The sequence below is a fragment of the Aaosphaeria arxii genome, assembly GCF_010015735.1.
Source record: "Aaosphaeria arxii CBS 175.79 unplaced genomic scaffold BU24scaffold_9, whole genome shotgun sequence".
Taxonomy (NCBI): domain Eukaryota; kingdom Fungi; phylum Ascomycota; class Dothideomycetes; order Pleosporales; genus Aaosphaeria; species Aaosphaeria arxii.
This window is the reverse complement of record NW_022983482.1, coordinates 374,536-399,940: the sequence shown is the minus strand read 5'-3', so window position 1 is coordinate 399,940 and position 25,405 is coordinate 374,536. Positions and strand designations below refer to the sequence as shown.

Below are 25,405 nucleotides of genomic sequence, written 5' to 3'. Positions count from 1 at the left end.
AAAACAGTGCTGTGTATTTCAGTTTGAACGAAATGAGGGATAGTTCAACATAACCCAGTGTAACGTACATGGCATTCCAATGATCACAAAATCACTGCAATGGGACTGGGTGGGGAATTAGAGATGAGTTCTGAAATCAAGGCTGAGAATCATGACTGTGCTAAGCTGCACACTGCGCTTGATAACTTAACCCTGCGTTTGCACCTTCTTTACAGTCGAGCCAACGGACCGTTTGGCTGTGCTATGCCTAGACATGATTTCCGAATATCTGCAATGGTATTACAGCCTGTCAATTGCATACAGCGGCGAAACTCGTCGTATAAAATATCGAGCATCTTGCTCACGCCGGCCTCACCATCGACCTACAAGATGCATATGAGTGAATGGAATTCCTGATAGAAGAAGTTGCAACTCACCGCCAATCCCCATATAGCAGGTCTACCTACCCAGCAGCACTCCGCACCTAGGGCGAGGGCCTTGAAGATATCCACACCCGACCGAATCCCCCCATCAATATGGACTTTGATCTGACCCTCAGCAGCCTTGACGCACTCAGGAAGCACATCGATCGTCGCGGGAGTACCATCCAGTTGTCTGCCACCGTGGTTGCTCACAATAACGCCATCGCAGCCATACTCCCTCGCCAGCGCCACATCCTCCGCCGTCAAGACCCCCTTAATCCAAATCTCCATCTTCGTGATACTCCTCAACCACGGAATCTCCCTCGCCCACGAATGCGCATCCGAATTCAACGCCACAAACCCATCATCATGCGTCTCCTCTCTTATCATCTCCGACGTCTTCTCCAGCATCGGGAAACTCAACCCACGCGGCGTCCTAAAATCATTCCTATGCTCATTATACCTCACCCCGAGCACGGGACTATCCGCCGTCAGAAACACCGCCTTGCACCCCGCCCGCTCCGCCCGCCGCACAATCCTCTCCTCCTTCGCACGATCATTCATCGTGTACAATTGCATCACGTGCACAATCGGCGCGATGGACCTCGCCGCCCCCGTGACCTCTTCGACGGAGTAGTTGGAGAACGACGACACGCCCATGTGCACGTTTCGCCGCGCGCACGCGCGGCTGGTCGCGAGTTCGCCGTCCGGGTGCGCCATGGCTTGGATCCTGGCTGGCGATATACATAATGGGAAATCGATCTTTTGGCCTAGGATGTGGCGTGACGGGTCTACCTTTGATACGTCGCGGAGGACCCGCGGGCGGAGTTTGTATTTACGGTATGCGGTGGTGTTTTCCAGGACTGTGATTTGGTCTGTGGAGCCGGAGTCGTAGAATTCTGGGGGTGGGTTAGTGGTGCTATGACATGGTCGATGGAAGCTGAAGATTGTGGGGATGGATACGTACCGCGAGCATTGGTTGGGAGTTTCTTTGCTGCGGCTAGTTGGAGGTCGTTGATGCTGAGGATGCTTTTTACGGGTGCGATCACGATTTCTGCCATGGTTTGTTGTTGAATTTAAAATTATGATACTGAGCTGGGTAGTCGACTATTCATAAAGTTGAGATATTGAATCCCTTTTCTATGCGTGGTGGATTCGTTGGTGGAGATAAGGTGGGCGATTGACTAACATATATGTTAGTCAACCCCATGGTGGCATCCATCCCCCACTAAGAGCGGTTACCAAGCACCTTGACTTGCGGTCTAAGCCGACAGACACGCATATATCTTCAGCAACCTCGCAAAACAATACTGTACAAAGCAACCATGGCAGACAACAATTCACCCGACAGAGCAGTCATTCTATCGTCCGAGGCCCCAGCCCCTCTACCTTTCCTCTCGCAGGCCATTCGCGATGGTAACACTGTTTTCTGCTCCGGTCAGATTGCCGTTGATCCGTCCACTGGAAAGCTCGTCGGGGGAACAGTCGAGGACAGAACGGTTCGTCGTATCCATCCCTTGAGCTATGTTTGATTTACTAACTAGAGGAATCAGCGCCGTATTCTTGAGAACCTTTCGGCGGTTTTGAAGAGTGCGGGGTCGAGTCTATCGTTGGCGAATAAGGTCAACATTTACTTGGTCAAGCCTGAGGACTTTGGTGCTATGAATAAAGTCTACGAGACCTTTTTTACGGATGTGAAGCCGGTGAGTTATAGAGAACAGAGTTTTAAGTAGCAGTGATCTAATGGCGATGTTATAGGCTCGGACTTGTGTTTTTGTCAAGGCGTTGCCGTTGAACACGGATGTTGAGATTGAATGCGTGGCCAGCGTGCCCAAGTCCAAACTTTGATGTTAGAAAGTCTGGGCTGTTGAATTTAAATGGCTTATTTCTAGCAAAGCTCGAGTTTTGTCCATGTTGAAGCAAAAGTAGCTGAATTTCTCTCAAAAGACTATGTGGCATTCATGCCAACATTATCAAATGTATATGCCCTTCTGTCTAGCTCAGCGTTCCAATGAGGAAGTTCGTAATGTATGCTAGAGATTTCTTGTGCTAAATTGTGAATGCAAGAGGAAGGAAAGTAGTATGATTTTTCTTGGAGCACTTGTGGTCTCTGATTTGTACTGTGATTAGATGGAGCGAATTAGCTACAATTGCGGGCGGTCCAAGCGTTTCGCCGTCTCATCCCAATGGTCTCATCTGAACTTTCTATAATGTGGGGAACTACACAAGAGTCACCCCAGAAGCATTGCAACCAATGCGAGTGAACGATGGATGCCGAAAATCACCATGATAGCAGGACCGCTCCCACGGATGATCGAAAGTAGGTTCCGATAGTGGTTCTGGAGTTGCCCAACACTGATTGCTTGGGAGAAAACTACGCAATCGACTGTCACAGCGTGCGTTCCGGCAGCGGCAGAATGCCTACGTAAAAGAGCTTGAGGAGAAAGTCCAGAGGCTAGGGCAATCTGATTGCGATAAAATTGCCGAGTTGGAACAGGAGAATTCCCGCCTTCGGAAACAGATTGTCTCTGTCGCGAACAAATTAGAGAGCGTGCAAGCGCATTTAAAAACACTTGCTGTTTCGATGATTGATCTTACGAGAGGAGTCCATACAGTGTGTTTCTCTCTAGCCTCATCCTCGACTGTTGCTCAATACTAGAGCGGTTTCTAACAAGTGATAGGACCTCTATGAGCAAGACAATGCGACTGAGGATGCCTCAGCAAGCAAAACCAAGGAGGCAATTCCAGAGCTATCCATACACCAGCCTGCTAATGTCACAGAATTTGATACCTTCGCGGACCTTCCAATGAACGACAATAGTGGCGCACAACATCCATCATTAGACACAGAGTCGCTCGCTTTCAACAACAGCTACGACCTCGACTGTCTGGACGAATTTGACCCAGGTTTACTGCCGTCAAGTTCAGATACCATATTTGCGGCTCATACAGAGCCTGACTCAGCGTCACCATGCGAGGGCTCGACCTTGTCGTTCTCCGGTGCTCCTACTATAGTCCCACATCTCCCACTCTCCACAACCAGCTCGTCAACCTCAACCTGGTCAAAACCATTTGCAGAATCACCAGATTGCGATCCGACGAGGTTGGCAATTTGGAAAGGAGGACTAGATTCGTCTCCCTGGACAATGTTACCCCGAGTCTGGTCGTATGAGTATCAAATGGGCTCTGCCGCTTATCAGTTCGCACTCTCTAACAAGGGTTCAGGCGGGTCGAAGCTGAGATCCTCCAACTCTAACTTTTCAGACCATATAGCAGGTGTAAAACAGTGCATATTAAACAGCTGGTCTGTCTTGTATGCCACAGCCTCGACGGAAACGTCCTTAATCACACAGTGGGTTACATGATCCATCGACACCGTCCTAGACCGCACTGACTTTCCCTATAAGTCCCCAATTCTATGCTGGTATTTCGCTCATGCTGTCGTTGTTTAATAGCCTCAACCGGCCTCGGATCATGTCATGGTATGCTCCCACAAAGTTCTACCACCACATAACCGACTTGACAATATGGCAAATATGTCCCACAAAGGAGACGTATTCTCGCATGCACTGCGCATATCGGCCCACGGCACTTCAACTTATGGAGAACTATCCTGCCATCATTGATTGGTGTCCTTTTGCAATCATACGAGACAAGCTGATACTTCTCCACTCTGCAAATCCGCTTCTGGACCAGATAATCTGCGATATAGCTACAGCCTACGTAGTGCAAGCGGATCTCTCCTCAATAGTTGATCAACCCATGGAGACTCTGGGATACATCAGGGTGTGGGACTTGATCAATGCCATGGGAGACTACGACCGCATACAAACGAGCCCCTCCTCTCGGGGAAACACAACGGATCAACTATCCCCAAATGCTTTTGATTCCAATAGACCCAACGAGGCCTCCGAGTCTCTGAAACTCCCCGCACCGACAACATCCGCCTTGTTCAACAATCCTGCCTACGCTCGCCTAGCCTTCGAAGCGCTGCACATGCACGACGGTCTCTCCGTATTCAAACTTGATCCCGACTTATTTTTGAAATATCCGGAACTTTACGATCCGCAATTCAAATCCATCGCTTCGGGGACAGCGCTGACCCCGCAGTGTCGTACCACTATCCAACCCCCACCGCCTTTGCAAGTGGCGACTCTGACTACGTACAAGCATTTTGCTGAGTGGTCTCTCGCTGTGCTTTGTGGGTCGAAGGGTGGGTGATAGTCGTTGATATCGCCATGGCATTATATTAATCGAAATGAAATTTTTCTTTCAGCATACTGCTCTTACTGGGCAGTATTGTTTCGCACTAAAATGAATGTTATCGCCGCACGTCTCAACTGCAGGCGGATCAACGCGTGTCGTCTAGCGCGAATTATGAATAATTGAAATGTTATGTACTCCTGTGAGTTTTCCAGAACCCAGCGCATCATTGGTAGAAAAAACTGGTGTAGGGCGTATACTGATAGAGGTGGTGGTTACCGTAGGGCGTGACACAGGGCGTGCCACAGGGCGCGACATAGGGTATCATAGCGGAGGTATTTTTAGTCATCTATAACTTAGTCAATTGAGCCGAAGCTGCTCGGCCTGGGCTCTGGTCACGCATTTGAGAAATCACGAACATGCATAGTCATTGCTGTAGACAAAACTTCTTGTGCTACCATTTCATAGAAGATTCTCTGTCACAGCCGACTGCTCTGATATGAATACGCAGCTTTCATTAGCCTTTCCTAATTGTTCATCTCGATCTCTTCATATTCTATGAGTAGAGCATGATGTTCCATAAGAAGCAATGCCAGTGTCCTGATCATCAGCTTCATGGTCCTGGACTTCAGGCCATCGATATACCAAGGACTGATCCTAGACATCCTTACAATTTCTCCAAGGTCAGTTCTCTAGCACATTCGCTATCACCCGCTTCAAAAGTTTTGATCTGACACCAAGTTCAGGCTAAAAAGTGCTTCATTGCAATCATAGCCGCTCTGGTCATGCTTAACAGTACAGTGTCCGCCGGCCTTCCTGGAGGAGCATCACCGTACTACTCGTCTTCGTTCGGGGTCACCAATCCTTTCATAAGACTTCTGCCTTCGACGACGTATTTGACAGGATACATTGTCGGGCCCTTATTCTTTAGTCCTTTGAGCGAACATCTCGGCCGCCGCCCAGTGCTCATTACGACCGCAACACTGTTTTTGGTCGCCACGATTGGATGTGCCTTCTCTCCAACGTACGCATGCCTGGTTTGCATGCGCTTTCTAGCGGGGGTGGGGGGAGCAGCACCAATCTCAATCATTGGTGGTATTTACGCCGACATTTTCGATGATGTCCGGGTGAGAGGACAAGCTACCGCGGCATATACAGTGGTAAGAACGAGGACGATTGACAGATGAATTAATCAATGCTTACTGGTGCTCTAGTTCACAACCATTGGTACAGTGTTAAGTCCCACTATCTTTGGTTACATCGGGCTCTTTGGCTGGCGATGGTGCTTCTATGTTTCTACTATGTGCGCCAGCGTGTTCGGACTAGGCCTATTGTTTCTCCCAGAGACGCACCTGGACTCAATCAAACGGCACGAAAGCAACCGCAATCGCTGCCTGAGCTGTAACGGCATTATTCCGGCACAAAAGTCAGCATTCTTATGGAGGAACCTGCTCCGTCAACTATGTGTGTCAACAGGAAGGCCATTGCGACTTATCTGTAGCGAGGCGATCGTGCTTCTCTCTTCTCTATATTGCGCTTTGGTCTTCGCCATCCTCTTTCTCTTATTTGCTGGCTACCCTTACATCTTCCATGACATCTATGGATTCTCATATGCAACCGCAGGACTCGCCTTTCTCCCCATGGGCGTCGGTACCGCTCTGTCCCTCCCCTTCTATCTATTATACGACCACTATCACTGGACTGAAACGCAGAAAGGAAAGACATGGACGCAAATTGAAGAATACAGGAGACTCCCCTTAGCCTGCATCGGCGGCCCAATCTTCGCAGCATCTTTATTCTGGCTAGCTTGGACCTCTTCCAAATCGTTCCATTGGATCATCCCGATGATGTCTGGGCTGCCGCTGGCTTTCTCACTCAACCTAATCCTTATTGCATCATTCAATTACCTCACCGACGCCTATGGAGCATTCGCAGCAAGCGCTTTGGCAGCGGCGAGCTGCTCGAGAAGCATCTGTGGAGTCTTGTTGCCGATGGCGACGAGTGCTATGTATACGCACATTGGGATCGGTTGGTCTATGAGCATTCTTGGTGCGGTGTCTGTTTTGTCGGTTCCTATACCTTTTGTGTTTATCAAGTATGGTCCATTGATTCGACGGCGGAGCCCTTTTTGTACTAATCCTGTGGTGGAATCGATAAAACTGTATTGAGAGTTCGTCATTGATACATGAAGTAGACTAGATCAACATTCTTGGTTATCATGGTCTACGCGTAGTTATGAATGATAATGATACACACTTTAATTTGCATCATTGAATAGTATAATAACACAGTCGTGATGGCGGAATAGGTTTAAGTGTGGAAGGAAAGCTTTCTACTTTAAGGGTGCTTAAAGACTCGTTATACGGCAATTGTTTAAGGTAGTATGATCTGGACTCGAATGAATATCTTGACCAGTAGGAAGAGGTTCATCCTAGGCGGGCAAAGAACACTGGGAAATATTTTTTTCAGGATCATTCCATGTTAACGCATATTCTAAATGATCTCATGTTAATAATTTCCGTAGATGTAATGTATCATTGTAGTAACGGATGTCAGCCACTGCTTCCGAAATCTCATCTTCTAATTTTGATCGAGATTCCCGAAATTAATGGATAACAACTGCATGACACTGTTTATGGGAAAGGGCCCCAAGCGCGCGTTCGATGTGGATACATTTCTTGTTCCTGGATACTTCCACGTTGGTATTACCGCGTAAGACATGTCGAAACGTCGAATGACGGCTCCAGAATCCAATTTTCTCGCTTGCTTGCTTTGCCGACCCTATCGAGGGATCAGGAAACCTGGGGTTAAGCACGACGCTACCTTTGCTTCCTCGACTTTTCAACTAATAGGATAGACGAATGAAATGTTCAGAGAATAGTGATGTTCTTTGTAAGTACGGAGTACTCTCGACCTTTTTTTAGAAGTCCTCTGAATGTCTTGAAAGAGTTTAACTCGCCAAGTCCCCCTCTACATCTCAACGTCCAATCACACAGCGTAACAGCCTCTCCCCCTATAAAACCCACTCTCGGTCTTCGACATCCCATCCCTTCTCCACAACAGCGCGTGCGTGTTCCTGGCCAGGCCTCCGTTCAAAGCCGTTTTAGTGGGTGCACACGCGCAGCAGCCCGGGAACCGAGCGTCTCTTCCAATCCAATAGTGCGCATTAACTATGGGATTTCGCTGTATTCGGTTCGATACGACATCCTTCGTCCCCCAAAAGGGGTAAGGATCGTGTGGCCAGGGCCAGACCAAATGATATGCGGCAAACGATTTTATGCGCCCTGGCTAAGCTAGCTCTAGCCCTCAGCCTTGGAAGTTGGAAAAGAGATAGTGTGTGGATGAGAGACAGAGAGCTGGAAAAGGAAACAATCAATAAATATGACTACGCGTGCCCTGCTTTGGTTGTGGCCTTTGTTTTCGACCTTTTTGTAGACTTCCACCCCCTTGAACGATTGCTTGCTTTCTGTACAAACGACTTTCAACAAAGACTCGAGAATTTGCGTTTAATCGACTCATCACCTTTTCCTATTGTCGCGGACATTTTCCTGTTCAATACACACACAAGTAACAGCTACTACATTCGACCATGTTCAACCCAACAACCCTCATCGCCGCACTCAGTCTGGCCGCCCTAGCCACCGCGCTCCCCCACGACCACTACGAGGCACACACAACATCAAGTACGTTACCATCACACCATAAAAATCCACAACCCAACAAATCAATGAAAGAAATCCAACTAACCCCTTCTCCAGCATTCGTATACACAGGCCCCATGTTCAACCCAACTGAGGCCCTAAACTACGGCCCCGTCAACAGCTCCTACTACCAAAACCTCACCACATCTACATCGTCGTCAGTGCGATCGTCGACCACATCTTCGCACTTCACGATCCCTGCTAGCGAGACAAGGGGGTCTGTGAGGTCGACGGCGACGGAGACGCCAAGTGAGACCACAAGGGAGAGCGCAACGCCGACCGAGACTGTGCTTGAGGTTACGGGTACGGGGGCGGCGAGTGGTGCGAGGTATTCGGGCTATGTTGGTGCAGTTGCGGGTGTGGTGGCCGCTGGGTTTGCGATGATTTAGGGAGGGAGATGTGATGATATGCTGAGAGGAAGAGAGGAAGACGATATGGTAGACACACGATTTTCTCTTTGTCACCATATGCTACAACAATTAAAAAGACCTGTCGCGAGATGGATGGACACACTGCCATCGCCACATCGAGGAGCAAAGCAAGAAGACGCGACCACAAACAACGAAACATTTATACAGGACAGGCGGCGACGCCAAAACGGACACCATGATGGAAAACCAAATACCCCAGGACTGAAAATTATACTTGTACATACAATAGTTAATATATAATAACGAAAAGATACCCTCTCAAAGAAAGAAAGAATTGAAATGACGCGATCAAGAATCATCTTGTGATAGTTACTCATGATGATGAGTCAATGGTACATCGTATTCCGAATGGAAATCAACCTCTTGGAACGACTGTGGATTTCCTTTTCATCTGAAGTTGCTAATTCATTATACTCACGACAACTAATTGCAGTCATAAAGAAACGAACCTCACAATCCTCGATCCGGATAAGGAAATAATTAGTAGAAGGGCGGCCCCTATGCCTGATGTGGGTTAGTCGCATGGAGAAAACGACCTTCCTTTTTCTCCACCATCTCACGCTGTCTGCCGTCGTTAGGTGATTAGGTGACTCACAGGGAGATCGGTAGTTTCAATGTTACTTTGGGATGTGACGTTGGTTAAGCGTATTTAGATAAGATCATTTGCAAAAGAGTTGTGGGATATATTTTGTCGTACATAACGCTGCTTAAGACGATTTTCAAGTGCACGGCCCGTTGTTCATACAGTCGGACTTAGAAATTTTATAGTAAGTTTTTTTCGTTTAAGGCAACCCAATCATCTGCCAATTTTTTATATTTGTTTAAACGACTTCTTTCTCCTGTTATACTTGTAAGAGAAAGATTATATAGCTCTGAGACTAACAGTGCTATTACAGACATAGCGTGTAAATAGAGGAAGAACAAACGGTCAAGAAGATAATCATTACTGTATACAGAAAGGTTTAAGGTAAGCCTCCATATCAAGACCAGGCATCAGCCTTATCTTCTCCAGACACGGAATATATACGCCCCAACTCTCTTCCCCTCTCCAGCGACAAAATAGCTAACCCCACAAACTAGCCCATCAACACCACACACATCATGTACATCCGCCCCATGACCCGGGCCGACACGCCCGAAGTGGCCGCCATAACGACTGCCATGTTGGCAGACGACGAGATCTTCCGCTGGCTCAGCCCAGGCCAGGACAAGTACCCAGACGACCTGCGCCGGTGGCACGTGATCCGCATCCGGTCGCGCATCGCGCAGGCCGGGTCCCATGGCTTCGTCATGGCGACCGAGGAGTCGGATCCAGAGTGGAGCGGGAGGGAGGAGGTGACGGGGTTGGCGTTCTTCATCAGGAGGGGGGACGACGAGGCGGCGAGGAAGTGGCAGCGGAGTTCGTTGTTGAGGAGTAAGTGGTCATTTCGTTTTTGATGGTGTTGATGTCGTTGGTGAGGAAGTAAGATCCCGACTGACTTGGACGTTAGAAATCGATTGTCATCTTCTGTCATGGGAGCAGTGGTATGAAGAGCATTTTCTTGACCGCGCCCAAGATACCAAGCGCATGGAGATCTACATGGACAAGCTGCCCACCGACCTGTACAACCTCCTAGGCCCGCGATGGCACGTTGGTCTGCTCGGCGTGTCGCCAAAGTATCAGCGCAGGGGCATCGGCGGCAGGTTGCTGCAGTACGGGCTGAAGTTTGCGACTGAGGAGGATCTGCCCGTGACGCTGGAGGCGAGCGCCAAGGGCCATAATTTGTACCTGAGGTCGGGGTTCAAGATCATAGCGGATGCGGAGATCGTGGATGGATTGAGGAGTGCAGCGATGGTGTGGGAACCGGAGGGGTCGCGGGGGAGGTGGTTGAGGGATGTTGGAGATCAGAGAGCGGAGATTGTGACAAAATATTGATGGATTTGATGGATTTCATATAAAGCGATTGGAATGAGAGGTTCAATGAATGGCTATCTCGGAACGTTGGCTGTTTATTGTCGGTAATCTCGTCATAAGAAATCAAACATTGTTCGACATATATATGGGCTCATGAAAGTTCAAGTGATAGGTGAAAAATCCGGAACTCCCCCAATGTAACCAAAATTCCCGGTTGAAATGTTCGAGATTCAACTGCCTAGCACAGAGCTGGGAGAAAAACCCATCGATTGTGATGTGTGGCTCTGAACAACACGAAAAACTTGACCTTTCTGAAAGAAAAAGATATGATATAGAATACCGAGATTTCGATATGGCTATCACTGCAAAAGCAGGAAGGCTAGGCGAATATCCGTTGGCAATAAGGTCTTGGTCATAAATAAGCGGAATTACCCTCAGGAAAACGGTGCGGCGAACTACAAGTAACGGTATGGAACGAAGTTCCATTGGCTTGATAGCTGTGTAACCTCCATCCGAGCATTCGGATCGCGTCTCTGGTTGGGTATGTCCAATCAGCTTTTACCACATACCTGTCGGCCAAGCGAGTAGCCTTTACTGTTTATATATGAGGCACTGTCAGGAGTAAGCCATAGCCTGATATCGCGATAATGCTCAGTCATTGATGGTTTCTTTGGGGTTGAAACTCTAGTCAGGCTACTTGCTGCATGCAGTGCTTCGTACAGCATGTTTCTATCAAAAGTTATAGATCCAATCAACGGGGAATAGATAATGTGAAAATTCTAGAGCACGCTCTATTCTCCTGTGTCCAATTGTTTACGGGACACGAGGGACGGGATGACGATACAGTTTTGGATCCTTGGTATATGGAAGGAGGGGAGGGGAGGGGAAGATAGTGTTTCTTATAAGATAGTGCTTCTTATACTGGCTGCGAAAGACCAAATGCTCCCTCAGAGTTTCATCTTACGTCTGTAGATTCGAATGAATAAATACTTACTCGACGCTTTCAACTCGAATCCGAAAGTCCATATCACATGTTATCTTCCTCAATTTCTACCATCGAGCTATAGGACGCCAGTCATCAACCTCTTAAACGTCCTACGTCTGACTTCTCACTTTCTTTTTCGAGATCCCGTTTCTGGAGAGCTTGCTGGCGTACATGCACAATTAATCATACATAGTCCCCCTCGCCTCCTCTGGTACGGAGTGTAAATGTGCAGGGCAAGTATCTACCATTTCCCAAGATCCCACAATCGAAGAGCATTCAGATCAATATACTCATTCATCCCATGCCCTAGCCTACGTACATATGTGTACGTAGTCTCCCTTGACACCGATATATATCCTTCCAACACGAACCCCACAACTGACACGTCGATTCAGTCCACGTTTCGAGGGTGCTCTTCATGTTCACCCAGCATCTCTACACAGACAGAGTCCTTGCACTGTTGTATGCATAGTCAGAAATGGACGGTGCATCGACGGGAGAGGTGGCCGGTTTCTCGAGATGAGTTCGAGTGTACAGTGTGTGTTTATCGTGACAGGATGGCGGTGGGAGGGGAAATTTGGGTACAGTCTACTGTGTCCACCGAGGATATTAACAGTTGATCGAGCGTGGAGGGGGTGTGGAGGTGTAGGTGGTACATCGCTGCCTCTACATTCCAGGCTCGGGAAAAGAGAACATGGGTGGTAATATCGAGGTTCATTTTAGCATCTTGGAGGAGATGAATTGGTGGATTTAGTTGATTTTGCGGACCAACACCCTCCCTCCATGTCACGATAACTATCTAGGTACTATAGGAAGGAAAGAGCTATGGAAAGTGATCTGGAACCCAGGCTCTTTACAACAACGTCCGTACTTACGAAGATGACATATCCGACTAGAGTTAGATTATTCCTTAACGCACTTACCGACTTGCCAGCCAGACAGAGCACCGAATCTAAGGTCCAGCCTGCCCTGCCGCGAGTCAGGTCAGTGGGCAAGAGGAAATGTGCAGAACAAACTGGTGTGTAAAATGTCATCTCATTTCACTCTCAGACTTTTCCCAATTCCGAGGTTGCATGAACATGGGAAAGTATCTATCAGCACGATTGCAAATTTAGCACCAGAAAGATTGTTTCAAGATGTTTGGCAGAGCGTTAGGGAAGGATTGTTGTTGTGGTGTGTGTGTGATTGGTTAGTGGTGGTGGGTAGGGCTGTTGGCTAGCACGATAACGATTGCATTGCAGGATTGATTGTGCATGCACGGATGGCTAAGTTAGCTGTGGGGATAGATTACTAAAAGTTGGATTTGAGAACTATTTTATTTTCTTCTTTTTCGTATTTGAGAGTCTGGGTCCAGGTCACGGTGCGTTGAGAGTGAGTAACGTTGTCTTGAAACATGGGAATGTTGGGTGCGCATGTAGGTGGATTATACATAGATCTAGAATTCTTTGAGTGAGCGATCGAGACCAAGAGCATAACGCGAGACTCGAAGGTCTCACTACATGTGTGCATGTAGTCATCGAGCAACTAGGAACACCCTTTTGTGAGCTCGAAACATGTTCGAGCGCAACGACATCAAATCATCTGGCGAAGCATTTCTTACCGTGCTTATTTCTCCTCGTAGGGTGTTTGGTGGTGTGTTTTCTTACTTTATTCCACGTGGTGGCGCGGATACAACGCAGGCATTCATGCAGTGATGATTGCACTACGAGTGAGTAACCACAGGACTGGGTGTGAATACAGTCATGGTTTAAATGTGGGTATCTATTCGTATCGTTGTGTTGGGATGGTGCGCGTACAACATATGTGCCCAAAAGGGGTTGCTCGTTGCGTTGCGTTCGTGTGGTGGATGTCAGATTTGGCTTGATTCCCGGGTTGGGTTGGGCGTTTAATGTCAGCCTACTGTTGGTTGGTTGTGTTTTGGTTCTGATGATGGTCTGATTCAATAATAATGGGATGAGTCTGGGGAACCTGGTTTTAATTTTAGTCTGGCGTCAGGTCATGGTCACGAACAACCTTCCAGGCTAGAAACTTTCCCCAGCGTGCCAGGATACTGCTGTTTATATCATTTGTGAGGGTCGTTGGCGAATGAATGCTACGACTCATCTTTGCATTACTGATTATGATGGGTACTTTTTTTTGGCTCGCAGAGCGTCAAGGAAATTTAACAAATCTTGAAAAAGGAATGCACACTGTAGTTGCTTTTTCTCCGGTAATTGCGCTCTCTCCCTCTTCCTCCTGTGCGGTTCGAAGGATGGCCAAAGGATCTGGCTTCGTCATTAGGCATCACAATGGCTCAGCAACTGAAGATCTATCGATGGGCGCGGATACTGAGACAAGGCGTGAAAGACCTAAGCGCAATGAAGTCAGGATTGAGTCGATCGATCCATCGCTGTGTTGGTTGATCCATAGTCGAGTTGGATGATCGTCACTTGTCTTACTCTGCTGAACAGTACTAAGACTTCTGATACGAGGGCCTTGAAGACTGACAGCTGTCGAGGTAGTGAGTGGAGGGAAAACCCCCGATAGGCATTGGCTAGCGAGAGAGCCGCTGTGAACAGTAAAGGGGGAGGAAGAGGCCAAAGCACAATTCAAAGGCTTCAGAGCGTATTGTACTTCTGCGCGCATGACGATTGACTAAGATTGATATCGAGGATCTTTGCATGCCAACGGTCCTATGATAGGGTAGGGCAGACCAAAATGGGTGCGCCCAAGCGTCGACATCTCGGAGTTGGAATCCGAGGGTGGAAGTCGAGGAGCACACACACGTGGAGCAGGAGTAAGACACTGGCCCGTGCACCCTATTTTTACATTACGAGTACCTGCGAATATGCTTGGCCAGGCGTGGTAAGTCTTGTTATCGTGAGGCTTGAGGAGAAAAGGCAAGCCCGGACTGATGCGCGAACCGATGCAGGAGATTCTAGAAAAGTTGTAGAAGCCATACATTCGTCAAACACGCATTGGCGAATAAGTGACGCCGGATTCGAGCAAGCGCTAAGAGAATGGACGAATTGCCATAGAAGCGCCCCTTTGATCAGCCTGAAAAAGGCATTATCACGGTGTGCAAAGGGCTGGGATAAGCAGGAGTTCGCATGATGGGGATTGCCCCTGAAGATGAAGGCTCCGAGGTGGATGTCCTCCGCTCCGATCAAAGGCATTCGTCGACGCATGACGACGTTGTCTCTGTTTGGCCAGCAACGACAGGTGAAGATGAGCGGTTTGTGCGGCGATGATGTCGGTCTGTGCCGGAGAGCGTTGCAGATGGGGTTTCAGAGACAAAGCAGGCAGAGGGGGTCAATGGAGGCATCGTGGCATCACTCGAGGCGGTCACCTCAGACAAGCAAGGCGACGAGGGTGGGGAAGAGCAAGTGCGTGGCCAGTGGGCGGTCATCAATGGCTCCTTTGTTTCGAAAAAGAGAATAGGCGCGTTTCAGGAGGTGGAGGTGGATGGCTCGAGGGGCTTGAGGGGCTCGAAGGCCACGCGACAGGGCGGCATCCTTTCACAGATTGGCGAGCACAAACCCGCTGCCTCAGCTCAGCCCTAGAGCAACAACGTGTGCTAGCCTGTTGTTGTGTAGGCAATTGGAAGAGACTTGAAAAGCATACACAGCGACCGGCATCCGACAGCGTTCAGGGTAGTCGGCATACAGGATGGACCTTGCAGGCTGTGCTCGCATGGCCAGACACGCGCTCTCCTGGCCTGACGAGAGGAGTCCCGAGCACATTATCGTGCTCATGCCCGCCAACAAGGGCAGTGCCCAATCATGCAGCAGAAACCGGGGAGTAAAATAAGAAAGGATCCCTGTGAGAGAACCGATACAGGCAGAGAGTAGCTGTGGGGGACGCGAATTTGTGGGTTTTGTCCGGGATATGGAATGATGTGTCGTTGTTGGAAGATGTTCTTTTTCTCTTTAGTGGTTAGTTTTGTCTCTTTTCTTTTTGGTGGAGGAGAAGATGAGAGACGAAGGGTGAATTGAATTGGCGGTGGAACGTGAGAGGGTCCGTGCGGGTCAAGGTCAAGGGCAAGGGCAAGGACGACCCAGGCACAGACATCCATCAGTCACACCAAAGACAAAGTCCACCGACCGCTGCTTTGCTATTCACCTTGCAACAAACTCGCCAAACGCACACCCGCCCGGACTTGTTCCATACACCATACCATACACACTCATTCGATCCTACAAATACTTCCTCCCCCTCTGACACATATCACCCTTCTTTTTCACTATGACTTCCACCTCCGCCCAAGACGAATTCAACGAACTCATCAGAGACAAAGACCGTGAATCTGCCCACCCCGAAGACAGAGACCGTGACAGTGACCACTCTGACCCCGAATCTGCTGGCGCCGACTACTACCCTGAGAAGCAAGACACTGACGACGAACTCGACATTCCCAAAGACATGCGTTCCAACTACTACCTCCCCTCCATCCGCTCGGAGGCAAACACCGGCCCCAAGGGTGTCATTGCGGATGCACATGCCTTCGAGCAGGCTAGGGAACAGGCAAAGAAGCAGGCGAGGCGCTTCACATGGCGCAAGTCTACGCCTCCTAGCTCCTACACATGGCACGACGAGAAGGGACAGTCGTCGGAGGACGAGGACAGCGAGGGGTTCCTCCAGCGCTGGCGTGAGGCACGGTTGAAGGAACTACAGAACGCAGGAGAGAGGATACGATCCCGCACAACCAGCCCCTCAAGGCGGATATACCGCAACCTCCCCGCCGTTGACGGTGAGGGCTATCTCGAGGCGATCGAGAAGTCGCCGCGGGGTACCACTGTGGTGGTCTTCATCTACGACGACCTCGTAAGTTCCCCGCACGGAATGCCTGAGCTGTTCCACCAGCTAACCCATTCACAGTCCGACATCTCTATCGAGGTCGAGCGCTGCATGCGTGAAGTCGCACAGCGCAACGAGCTTGTCCGCTTCGTCAAGCTTCACTACGAGGATGCCGAGATCGAGGGAGCCGGTGTTCCCGCCGTCCTCGCCTACAGAGATGGGGAGTCGGTCGCTCAGCTCGTTCCCATCATCGACGAGCTTGCCGACGACTCTGATCTCAGCGCAGTTGCCCTCGAGACCGTCTTCAGGCAGTAAGTACCCACCCACCTGTGCTGTGCCCCGTAATGGTGGCACAGCAGCATCATGAAACGGAACATCAGCTGACTCCACGTGCAGAAAGGGCATTCTCACCATCGAGAACTCCAAATAAAGAACGACTGTACAACGTGATCAGCACTATGCATGCATGCGCGAGCGCAGTGGTGTGCTTGATGCGCTAAGAATTGCTGTGTCGATTCTTGCTTGCGCGCACGTTGGGAGGGCTTGTATGATCGGGCCGGGGTTTCAAAACCGCAACTCCGGTCAGGCGTCTTGCCCATCCATTCCTGACATCCGATCCGCGAAACATCACGCTCCGACTTCGCCACAGTTGATCTTCCGTTTGGGCTCAGTCATTTCTCACAGAATGCGGCTTCCATCGGACAAACTGTGGTTCTACGTTCGCGAGACGATCGGTCTTCGATTCTGTTTTCCTCTTACTTTAGACGCGACACTGTGCATAACGACCATTTCCTTGCGGTCACTACTGGTTATAGAAGGTTCGGCTTTACCACATTCAGGTCTTTTCATTTGGTTATGTCATTTCAGCGTTGGACTCTGGGCGTTTTCAACAGGATCTTGCGCAATCCGTCGGACAATCTGGTCCCTATTTCCTTACTACTCTCAAAAGAAGGCATCTGGCGTGGAAAGGGGCGAGGCTTTCTATGCGCATGATTATACCCCACATACACATGTCCATGTATCTTGTTGCAAAGAAACAGACATGATAACTTATCTCGGAACCTCAACAACACAATGTTTTGGTCTGGGAAATAATATGTAATTCCGATCTTTACAATTGGCTCTCTCTCATCCGTGCTTGATCATCTCCTCCTCTTTCTCACTCCCCTCCCTAACATCCCACAAACCTGATCCTGACCTCTGCGTCGTTTGGCCTTGCTTTGCCTTACCCCAGCACCAAACAACCGGTGTGTTTCAAGACCTGCCCTGCCTGCCATCAACAGAGAAACCTCCTCACCGCCCCAGGCCCCAGCTCTTGCCCATCCACCCATCATCCATGATCCCAACCCACACCTCCTCCTCCGCATATCGCCCTCCCCGGCCACACCAGAAACACGCAACCCCCACAGCCGAGGACGCTCGTGAGATCACCACGCAAACGGCAATGGAGTTCCCCACATAAACGTGGACATGGAGGCGACCGTTTGATCGACCGTGTTCCGCAATGGGCGGCCTGTCCGTTCGGCGTGGCCGTCCGACCGTCGAGGTCTCCATGATCGCTAGGACATCAGGTGTCGTTGGTGCGTTGTCGTGGCAGGTTGAGGGGGTTGAGTGTGTGCGGGGAGTGATGTCAGAGCGTTCATGCGAGGGGGTGTGTGTAGACGTGAGCGGTTGAGGGGCGGGGGTTTGTGTGTGGTGAGATGGTGGTGAGAAGGTGTGGGTATGTGAACTCGACGTACAGTCTCTCGATGAGCAGGCTATCTCAAGGAATTTGTCTGGTGTGCTGGCTGATGGGCTATGTTTCCCACCCGCCCTTCTTGTCTTTCTTCTTAGGCGTTGTAGGTGATGTGTACATGTTCTGCGATCTAACAGATACGCTTTCCATTATGATCATAGAGTCTATGATCTCGATGATGAAATCGGTGTCGAAAACTGGTGATACTCTCACACAGACTCGCACTGAAAAAAAAACCCATATCTCCAGGGCAGTCTGCCATAGTTGAATACTGTATCTCCCACTTTCCCCCTTCACACTCCTTCGCTATTGATACTCTCGCAACAAGCGTTCACGCCGTGCGGTGAGATACTCGGGCGAACGTGCAAGGTCCTCGTTCACGTGCTTGTTCCGTTTGGCGTGGTACTACATTCCCATCCCATTGCCTTGAATCTACCGTGTTTACTTAAGTGGGTACGATCAATCACCAGTCTCTTCATCTCCTCAATTGAATATAATTATCGAAGTATCAATACAAAGTTCGTAAACACGCGATTGGCATGCATCCGTTAATTTCAAGCTTTGTTTCATTTCTTTCATGTTGAACATTTAGTACCCTGATTTATGGTTTTCTATAATAGGAATATGTGATGGTGGTGGTCTGGTGAGTTGCTCATTTCGGTAGACGTGCGGTTTGGCGAATTTGCCTATTTGGGATAACTACTACCATCCACGATGGGTAGGTATTCTGATGTGCGTGTCGACGATTGCACCAGGGACGTGGTTAAGGATATTTATGTTGATCATTGCACAATATATATATTATACAGTGGAAGGTACCTGATTTTAAGAAGGTGTTGGGGTTGTGTGATTTCTTTTTCGGATGTTAGATAGTTGGAATACTTATACGGCATAAACGTTGATTCAGAAATGAGAAAAAGGTACGATGAAAGTGATATAAACTCCACCACCCCTCCACCGTCCACAAACCCATCTAAAACACCGAGAAAACGATATTGTACATATTCGACAATACAATTAAAATACAACAAATCCATACCTCCCCATTCGAGCTCACTCCAACAATCCCAATCCTACATCTCCATCACAGTCCCTCCGTCCTCACACCCTCACCACCACCGTCTTTCTCCCCATCCTTCTCCCCAGCGTGTTCCAAAAGCCCACTCGACCTCAACCGCTCGATGCGCGCGCGCTCGTTCGCCTGGCTGCGCCGGTTCGCGACCTGCCATCCGAGGCCGTACAGCGTTATGCAGAGGAGCATGAAGCCTTTCTCTCCGTTATCAATCGGGTTCTACATGGCATAAAAAAACAATGTGAAGAGGACGGTGTAAGGCACGAAAGACACGGCAGTGGAACGCAAGGGTTTATTCAATTCAATTAGATTCAATTATAAGGGCACGAAAGATCACGGTACGGTACAGAAGGTACAAACAATGCGATGTGGCGGGAGGGTGGGTATCATAAAAACGCACCGATGAAGCCAAAAATGACGCCGACCTCGTGCCCGACGGACGGCGGGGGGTGGTACGGGACCTCGTCCTGCACGGGTCTGTCCTGTGCGCGGGGCGTGAACTTCGCCATCTTTTCTTCCTTGGTTTACAATATCTCTGGGAGTATGTCTTGGGGGATAGAAGGTCGATTGCCGGGTTTGGATAGGCAAGTGCTGGATCGTGGATTGCCCGCGCTTAGGATAGCGCGCTCTTGTGGTTCTCTTCTACTTTGGGTATGTGTGTGGGTCGTGTCGTGTCGTGCTTGTTTTCGCAAGGAGCTTGATTCTTGATTCTTGGGATGATCGTGGATCGTGGCATGGCATGGCATGGATGGGATGAGGCGGGTAGTTTTTCAATCGCGATAGTTACGTCATTGTACGTTTGTTCGTTCACCGCGCTAGTAAGCTAGACACTTGAGTCGGGCTAAAAGCACCCACCAGGGATTAACGAGGAAGAAGCGATGATGGCGGGGGAAAAGAAAACGTGTCGGTATTCTGTGGGGACTAAACTACTGGTGATGAATTGGCGGAGACTTGATTCCTGGGAGTGTGGGCGTGGAATGATTGGGTTATTCTTTTCATGTTGTAGGAGAAGAGCAAGAATGCCAGAACGTAAATCACTTGAGCCGCAAAAAGGCCACGCATGGTAGCCATGTGCGGCGATCTGCGCCGGCGACATTTCTGGAGATTCTGAGATTCCTCATTCGTTCACACGATGCCGAAAACCGCAGAAGTGCCGAGAGAACGGCGGCAGTGTGATGTAATGTCAAAAGCCGGGGAACTGCGCGCAGCATCGGGATTCGAGGGCAGGTTTATTTTAGAACCGGGGATTGAATCGCGGGTTTTCACGACCTTCAAGAAGTATTGTACGAGGTGGTTTCGGCGAATACACATACAATACATGGACACACGTGGGGAGTGGTGGGCAGGACGGGCTTGTCGGGCAACCTTCTGCTCGCGGCGGAGACTAACTACTGTCCTGCAAGAATAGTCGCTGGTGATACGTATGAAGACCACACAACGTCCATACTATCATAGCTATCGCATTATTGCATGGCCGCACTGCATCAGATCCGGCACATGGCATCTCTTGCAGCGATCCAGACCGCGTAGTGTTTCAGCGTTGATAGGCCGAGTAGGCATGCGCATCCCATGCCATGCAGGCGGGGAGGACGATAATCTGGGGTTGTTGACCGGAAACTCTAGTGACGAGCGGAGTGGAGTTAACAGCTTATCACATGTCAGGATAAAGGTGGCACGTAATGGTCGACCAGGCTGAAGTCAAGTCCTAGCTGGATCCGTGGGATTTGAAACAACTACTGCACATGGCATGCCGGGAGCGTGTGGGAGCGTTAGGTTTGTCGTAGCATCAATGAATGGTGGTCGGTAGCTCCGGTGCTAAGTAGTTTTATCCAGTGTCTGGTGGATTATCGAAGGGATCGATCGGATCCAACGATGCGATGATGATGATATTGGGGATCGAAGCATGGATTGGCTGGGGATGGGGGAGGAAGCGTGAGAGGAAGCGAGACGGCGAGCGGCGACAGGTCGCCTCCGCCTCCGCCTCCGCCGTTCGTGAGTCATCGTCCGGGTGGCGGGGATAAAGAATATCACAGAATGAGGGACTGTCAAAGGAAGACCAGTATTCGTACACAAAGGTATGAACTTCACCGATCAGATAAAGAGTGTGAATAGCGGAACGGAGTCTTGTTTGTTATCATCCATCGCATCATGATTATCGCATTTCGAAAGCGATGAACCACAAACGACAAAGAAGGCGACGTTGAAGGTGAACCATGAACGAGTGAATGACATGACATGACGATGAAGAGAGACAGAGACAGAGACAGACAGGCAGACACACCGACAGACCGACGTAGTTAGTTGCTGGGGCCGCCGGACGAATCAGAGTCGACAGACAAAAGTGCCGCCGCTTTGAGGGCGGGAAGGCGATAAGGGGGGTCGTGCGGCGTCAAAAAGAAAGGATTTTATTTTTACCGAGTGTGCGTTTGCGTCTGCGTTTGCGGTGCGGTGCGGTCGCCTCAAGATCCTTACCAGAACGCCTATAAGCCTACACGATGGTTATACGCCCCCAATCCACTCCGTACAGTCCGTAGACAGTTGGTCGACATCAGTGGCATACGTAGGCACCGGTGCGACTTGTGCCGCCTGGCTCGCGACGCATCCCGACCGTAGGGCATAGCAGTGGTGCATTATTATCGCAGCAGCATTTCCAAATGTACGGAGTACTGCAGTGCGCCGTGTGCAGCGTGCAGTGTGCAACATGTGTGCCACAGCCGCAAAAGCAAGCAGGCAGGCAGCAAAGCAAGCAAGGCCAGGGTGGTTTTTTGGTAGGCTATGGCCAGAAGCGCCCGTGTTGCAGAGCCTGCATTCCAACGCGACGCGTGCACTGCGGCCTGCCCCATGTATTGCAATCTGTAAGTACCTAGAACACTGATACACACGACGAGCGTCTATTCTCCTTCATGCCGGAGTCGATCAAAGGATGCGTTGGAGGCTCAAATCATGAGCACCCACGCATTATTGGCGCGATGGATCTGGGGGAGGTAGGTGATGCGAAGACAGGCCGGTAGGAGGCAAGCATGGAGAGAGGGTGAGAAGAACAGATGCACTAGACCAAAGAGAGAAGGAGACGAGACAGACGTGAGCGATGCAAGAATAATGCGATAGGCGTTGGGTTGGGTTTTATTAGGCGTAGGCGTAGGTAGAGGCGTAGGTAGGCGTTTGAGTGAGTGGGGTCCGACCGGTTTGTTGCTTGTTGCTTGTTGCTTGTCGTCGCTTGACGAAATGGGCGGCGGAACAGGCAGCACACGCGTCATCGCCTCTCTTTCCCTCGCCCATGGACGATAATAATTGCAGTCAGATACATAGGTACACAGCCTGATGGTTGTTGGAGAGAGAGTACGGCATACATACGAGACTACGAGTAATACCCGTCCGGCGTTAAAGAATAGCAAGAAAAGGGGGGGCCAACAACGGAACGGGAGAAAAAAACTTGCGCGCACTAACACCCGCTAACTCTTCTCTCGTCCTTACCTTTCCACACTCTTCCTTCTACTCTTCCGTCTCAACACCATCACATCACATCACATCCTCATCTCATCCATACTGCCTGACTGCCTGACCGAGTGACCGACCGACTCACTCACTGGCTGGTTGCGCACATCATCATCATCATCATTTATCATGTCAGCCAACCGTCATTATTGCGCGGAGTCAGGCTGGAATGTTGGGTGGTGTGTGTGAGTCTGAGGGCAGCAGCGACAACGACTGACAACAAAGGAGGCATCACGCATTTTGCTCGTCATGCCATTTGTGGGCAGGGAGACAGTAGTCAGTGAGAGACTCGGTAGGAGAGACAGGAGACAGGCCATCCATAGTCCATCCCTCCATGAATAGTTAATGATGGATGATGATGATGGATGATCGTGGCAGTGAAAGGGAAAGGGCAGGCAGGAAAAGGGTAAGGGTGGAAAAAGGAAAAGGGGCTACCCTTCACCTTCCCACCTTCCCACCCGTTAAAGCGGCAAGTACGCGCTAAACCCGAACCATGGGTTATCGCGCACGGGCCCTCCAGGCTCCTACGCATATATAAGAACAACGTCCCTTTCGCTTTATCGCATCCCTTTTGGTCGCCTTGCTCGCCGAAATCCGCCCTCCGTGCCTCCAAACCTCCCACCCCCACCATTCCATCATTTGCGCAGCCTTGAAGACGTCAGTTTTCATCTGCGCTCCACGAGTTCTTATCTTCGCTGGGTTTTTTATTCCAAAACCCACAAGTGTGTGCACGCCACACGTACGTTCTCTCCCAGAGGTTCCCGGAGCGTTTTTCCTGCGATCGGCACTAGCCTAGTTCCGGCTTCGAAGAGCCTCAATCTCAAAAAAAAATATCACCTCTAAGCAGCCACCGAGGTTCCTCATCCACCTCGGTCTCTCACCAAAGGCTTGCTGGCTTCGCTTTTGGTCTTCACACCCACACCTATAGATACTTAATATACCTGTCGGCGGCGGTACTCCATTGCCATCGGCGATCGCTGGCTCTCTGCTTGACAGCGCTTCTGTGAGGGACACATTCGGTTGTTCATCTCTTGCGTCCGGTACGGTGCTCCTACCTGCGCCCCTCCCAACCTCGACCTCACCTTCACCTCCCCCTCCGGTGTCGATCGACCTCGCACAAAGCTAGCGATCTCGCTCCCCCCCGGTCGTGTCGTCCGCCGTCGTTGGTTCCCTAGATACACATTTCTGACTCTCTCCCAAGGTTGTCAAGGAAATCGCGATCCCCCAATCGTGTCCTCCGCGTAAAACCAAACCTTGCCCATCTCTCTTCTTCCATCATGGATTCTCTCACTACCCACCCGTCCACCGCCGCCCAGGCCAAGACGGTAAGATATGCGTGATGCCTGCAACTTTGTAACTGTTTTCTAACGTTCTCTCTCAGTTCGTGGCTCCAGGATCTCTCTCGTACCCAAATGCGACTGAGCTGACACCGCCGTCCTCTGAGAAGAACGCTTCGCAGGACCTGAACAATGCCAATGGCGTTGCCACTCCTGCTGCGACTCCCGATAACCAGAACTCATCTTCTGGTATCGTGCCCACACTCCAGAACATCGTAGCCACTGTCAACCTGTCTGCACGTCTCGACTTGAAGACGATTGCGCTGCACGCCCGTAATGCCGAGTACAACCCTAAGGTATGTTGAGACTCAACGGTTAGTCGCTGCTGTTACTAATGCCTTGAAGCGTTTCGCAGCCGTCATCATGAGAATTCGAGAGCCTAAGACCACGGCCCTTGTGTTCGCCAGTGGAAAGATGGTCGTTACTGGTGCCAAGAGTGAGGATGACAGCCGTCTTGCCAGCCGCAAGTACGCTCGTATCATCCAGAAGCTCGGTTTCAACGCCAAGTTCACCGACTTCAAGATCCAGAACATTGTCGGCTCTTGCGACATCAAGTTCCCCATCCGTCTGGAAGGTCTTGCCAGTCGCCATCACACTTTCTCGTCCTACGAGCCTGAACTCTTCCCTGGTCTCATCTACCGCATGATGAAGCCCAAGATTGTCCTGCTCATCTTCGTCAGTGGCAAGATCGTCCTGACAGGAGCCAAGGTCCGTGAAGAAATTTACCAAGCCTTCGAGCTCATCTACCCCGTCTTGTCCGATTTCAGAAAATCCTAGACGTTCATACCCTGGGATGGATGATGATCTGGCCATGGGATGGTCAGACATCATCACTTCTTCCAAACCCCTCAGGCGGATCCCAACCTGAACTATCTCTTCTCCCTTCCACACTACCCTTTGTATTTTGTTTGCGGCATTGCATGGAGTCCTGGCTATTCAGGATTGGGCGGACCTGTTTTCCTGTTTCCCTTATTAAAATCGATTCCCCTTGCACGAATAGAAACTGCACGCCGACGGCAGTGGCCAGGGAGTATTACCTCGATCAAATTAGCTAGCACCCCTGTGCCCACTGCTATGTCCCGGCACGCCTCTAACGAGGATCGTGTCTTCAACATGAGCATCCCTCATCCCGCAATAATAGTCTGAAATATGGTACTGCGGGCTAGGGTTTCTCAACTCATTTGCGGAAAGGTCAGATTTCGGCGATGGTCGAAGATTGTCGCTAGTAGCAATTGAAAATAGTAAAAATCATGACGATGTCCACTATGAGTGATGTGAAGTGTCGTGTCTGTTGTTCGCCGGTCGTGTGTCCTGAAGGAGACAGAGAGACTGAGGTGTGTCAGTGAGACGGTGACTGTAGGAGAGGGAAAGAGGG

At 50.0% G+C, this 25,405-nt stretch overlaps 12 protein-coding genes across 12 annotated transcripts; 9 read left to right on the top strand and 3 right to left on the bottom strand.

Annotated features, from left to right (window-relative positions):
• Window positions 1-13: 13 nt before the first annotated feature.
• On the bottom strand, window positions 14-1,574 carry BU24DRAFT_397808 ((S)-2-hydroxy-acid oxidase). Its single transcript, XM_033525359.1, has 3 exons — window positions 1,369-1,574; window positions 417-1,300; window positions 14-362 (listed from the first exon to the last, which is right to left on the bottom strand). The coding sequence occupies exons 1-3, from the start codon at window positions 1,460-1,462 to the stop codon at window positions 210-212; spliced, it is 1,131 nt and encodes a 376-aa protein (XP_033379695.1). The 5' UTR covers window positions 1,463-1,574; the 3' UTR covers window positions 14-209.
• A 61-nt stretch (window positions 1,575-1,635) lies between these two features.
• Window positions 1,636-2,588, top strand: BU24DRAFT_426433 (protein mmf2, mitochondrial precursor; the record flags this gene model as incomplete). The annotated part of the gene is made up of 3 exons (XM_033528965.1): window positions 1,636-1,900; window positions 1,955-2,104; window positions 2,160-2,588. Coding segments are annotated over exons 1-3 (374 nt in total), but the record flags the coding sequence as incomplete, so codon positions are not given.
• Window positions 2,589-2,629: 41 nt separating this feature from the next.
• On the top strand, window positions 2,630-4,899 carry BU24DRAFT_426432 (uncharacterized protein). The gene is made up of 4 exons (XM_033528964.1): window positions 2,630-2,721; window positions 2,772-3,015; window positions 3,083-3,753; window positions 3,809-4,899. Exons 1-4 carry the CDS (start codon window positions 2,669-2,671, stop codon window positions 4,620-4,622), a joined length of 1,782 nt encoding a protein of 593 aa, XP_033379693.1. The 5' UTR covers window positions 2,630-2,668; the 3' UTR covers window positions 4,623-4,899.
• Window positions 4,900-5,176: 277 nt separating this feature from the next.
• On the top strand, window positions 5,177-6,772 carry BU24DRAFT_354594 (major facilitator superfamily protein; the record flags this gene model as incomplete). The annotated part of the gene is made up of 3 exons (XM_033523822.1): window positions 5,177-5,287; window positions 5,351-5,764; window positions 5,819-6,772. The coding sequence occupies 3 exons, from the start codon at window positions 5,177-5,179 to the stop codon at window positions 6,770-6,772; spliced, it is 1,479 nt and encodes a 492-aa protein (XP_033379692.1).
• A 1,275-nt stretch (window positions 6,773-8,047) lies between these two features.
• BU24DRAFT_279528 (uncharacterized protein) lies at window positions 8,048-8,730 on the top strand. Its single transcript, XM_033522691.1, has one exon. It carries the CDS (start codon window positions 8,194-8,196, stop codon window positions 8,692-8,694), a length of 501 nt encoding a protein of 166 aa, XP_033379691.1. The 5' UTR covers window positions 8,048-8,193; the 3' UTR covers window positions 8,695-8,730.
• BU24DRAFT_279525 (uncharacterized protein) lies at window positions 8,731-9,160 on the bottom strand. Its single transcript, XM_033522690.1, has one exon. It carries the CDS (start codon window positions 9,051-9,053, stop codon window positions 8,766-8,768), a length of 288 nt encoding a protein of 95 aa, XP_033379690.1. The 5' UTR covers window positions 9,054-9,160; the 3' UTR covers window positions 8,731-8,765.
• Window positions 9,161-9,421: 261 nt separating this feature from the next.
• BU24DRAFT_495545 (acyl-CoA N-acyltransferase) lies at window positions 9,422-10,769 on the top strand. The gene is made up of 4 exons (XM_033534138.1): window positions 9,422-9,503; window positions 9,633-9,703; window positions 9,817-10,150; window positions 10,227-10,769. The coding sequence occupies exons 3-4, from the start codon at window positions 9,838-9,840 to the stop codon at window positions 10,649-10,651; spliced, it is 738 nt and encodes a 245-aa protein (XP_033379689.1). The 5' UTR covers window positions 9,422-9,503; window positions 9,633-9,703; window positions 9,817-9,837; the 3' UTR covers window positions 10,652-10,769.
• Window positions 10,770-14,541: 3,772 nt separating this feature from the next.
• BU24DRAFT_279472 (uncharacterized protein) lies at window positions 14,542-15,619 on the top strand. The gene has a single exon (XM_033522687.1). The coding sequence runs from the start codon at window positions 14,842-14,844 to the stop codon at window positions 15,397-15,399; it is 558 nt and encodes a 185-aa protein (XP_033379688.1). The 5' UTR covers window positions 14,542-14,841; the 3' UTR covers window positions 15,400-15,619.
• BU24DRAFT_279487 (thioredoxin-like protein) lies at window positions 15,620-16,752 on the top strand. Its single transcript, XM_033522688.1, has 2 exons — window positions 15,620-16,418; window positions 16,473-16,752. The coding sequence occupies exons 1-2, from the start codon at window positions 15,840-15,842 to the stop codon at window positions 16,704-16,706; spliced, it is 813 nt and encodes a 270-aa protein (XP_033379687.1). The 5' UTR covers window positions 15,620-15,839; the 3' UTR covers window positions 16,707-16,752.
• A 1,172-nt stretch (window positions 16,753-17,924) lies between these two features.
• On the top strand, window positions 17,925-18,438 carry BU24DRAFT_279499 (uncharacterized protein). The gene has a single exon (XM_033522689.1). The coding sequence runs from the start codon at window positions 18,092-18,094 to the stop codon at window positions 18,392-18,394; it is 303 nt and encodes a 100-aa protein (XP_033379686.1). The 5' UTR covers window positions 17,925-18,091; the 3' UTR covers window positions 18,395-18,438.
• Window positions 18,439-19,210: 772 nt separating this feature from the next.
• Window positions 19,211-19,707, bottom strand: BU24DRAFT_466062 (uncharacterized protein; the record flags this gene model as incomplete). Its single annotated transcript, XM_033532332.1, has 2 exons — window positions 19,211-19,392; window positions 19,599-19,707. 2 exons carry the CDS (start codon window positions 19,705-19,707, stop codon window positions 19,211-19,213), a joined length of 291 nt encoding a protein of 96 aa, XP_033379685.1.
• Window positions 19,708-24,371: 4,664 nt separating this feature from the next.
• Window positions 24,372-24,901, top strand: BU24DRAFT_426424 (TBP-domain-containing protein). Its single transcript, XM_033528963.1, has one exon. The coding sequence runs from the start codon at window positions 24,394-24,396 to the stop codon at window positions 24,805-24,807; it is 414 nt and encodes a 137-aa protein (XP_033379684.1). The 5' UTR covers window positions 24,372-24,393; the 3' UTR covers window positions 24,808-24,901.
• The last annotated feature ends 504 nt before the right edge of the window (window positions 24,902-25,405 follow it).

Excerpts from the sequence above, each read along its gene's own strand:
- BU24DRAFT_397808 (XM_033525359.1), bottom strand. The coding sequence starts at position 1,462 with ATGGCAGAAATCGTGATCGCACCCGTAAAAAGCATCCTCAGCATCAAC. Across the intron at positions 1,301-1,368 it reads ACTCCCAACCAATGCTCGCG|AATTCTACGACTCCGGCTCC; the intron begins GTACGTATCCAT and ends ACCCACCCCCAG. Across the intron at positions 363-416 it reads CTGCTATATGGGGATTGGCG|GTCGATGGTGAGGCCGGCGT; the intron begins GTGAGTTGCAAC and ends TGCATCTTGTAG.
- BU24DRAFT_426432 (XM_033528964.1), top strand. The coding sequence starts at position 2,669 with ATGGATGCCGAAAATCACCATGATAGCAGGACCGCTCCCACGGATGAT. Across the intron at positions 2,722-2,771 it reads GCTCCCACGGATGATCGAAA|AAAACTACGCAATCGACTGT; the intron begins GTAGGTTCCGAT and ends ATTGCTTGGGAG. Across the intron at positions 3,754-3,808 it reads GAAACGTCCTTAATCACACA|TCCCCAATTCTATGCTGGTA; the intron begins GTGGGTTACATG and ends TTTCCCTATAAG.
- BU24DRAFT_279528 (XM_033522691.1), top strand. The coding sequence starts at position 8,194 with ATGTTCAACCCAACAACCCTCATCGCCGCACTCAGTCTGGCCGCCCTA.
- BU24DRAFT_279525 (XM_033522690.1), bottom strand. The coding sequence starts at position 9,053 with ATGAGTAACTATCACAAGATGATTCTTGATCGCGTCATTTCAATTCTT.
- BU24DRAFT_495545 (XM_033534138.1), top strand. The coding sequence starts at position 9,838 with ATGTACATCCGCCCCATGACCCGGGCCGACACGCCCGAAGTGGCCGCC. Across the intron at positions 10,151-10,226 it reads GCGGAGTTCGTTGTTGAGGA|AAATCGATTGTCATCTTCTG; the intron begins GTAAGTGGTCAT and ends CTTGGACGTTAG.
- BU24DRAFT_279472 (XM_033522687.1), top strand. The coding sequence starts at position 14,842 with ATGATGTCGGTCTGTGCCGGAGAGCGTTGCAGATGGGGTTTCAGAGAC.
- BU24DRAFT_279487 (XM_033522688.1), top strand. The coding sequence starts at position 15,840 with ATGACTTCCACCTCCGCCCAAGACGAATTCAACGAACTCATCAGAGAC. Across the intron at positions 16,419-16,472 it reads TCTTCATCTACGACGACCTC|TCCGACATCTCTATCGAGGT; the intron begins GTAAGTTCCCCG and ends ACCCATTCACAG.
- BU24DRAFT_279499 (XM_033522689.1), top strand. The coding sequence starts at position 18,092 with ATGGTGGTGAGAAGGTGTGGGTATGTGAACTCGACGTACAGTCTCTCG.
- BU24DRAFT_426424 (XM_033528963.1), top strand. The coding sequence starts at position 24,394 with ATGAGAATTCGAGAGCCTAAGACCACGGCCCTTGTGTTCGCCAGTGGA.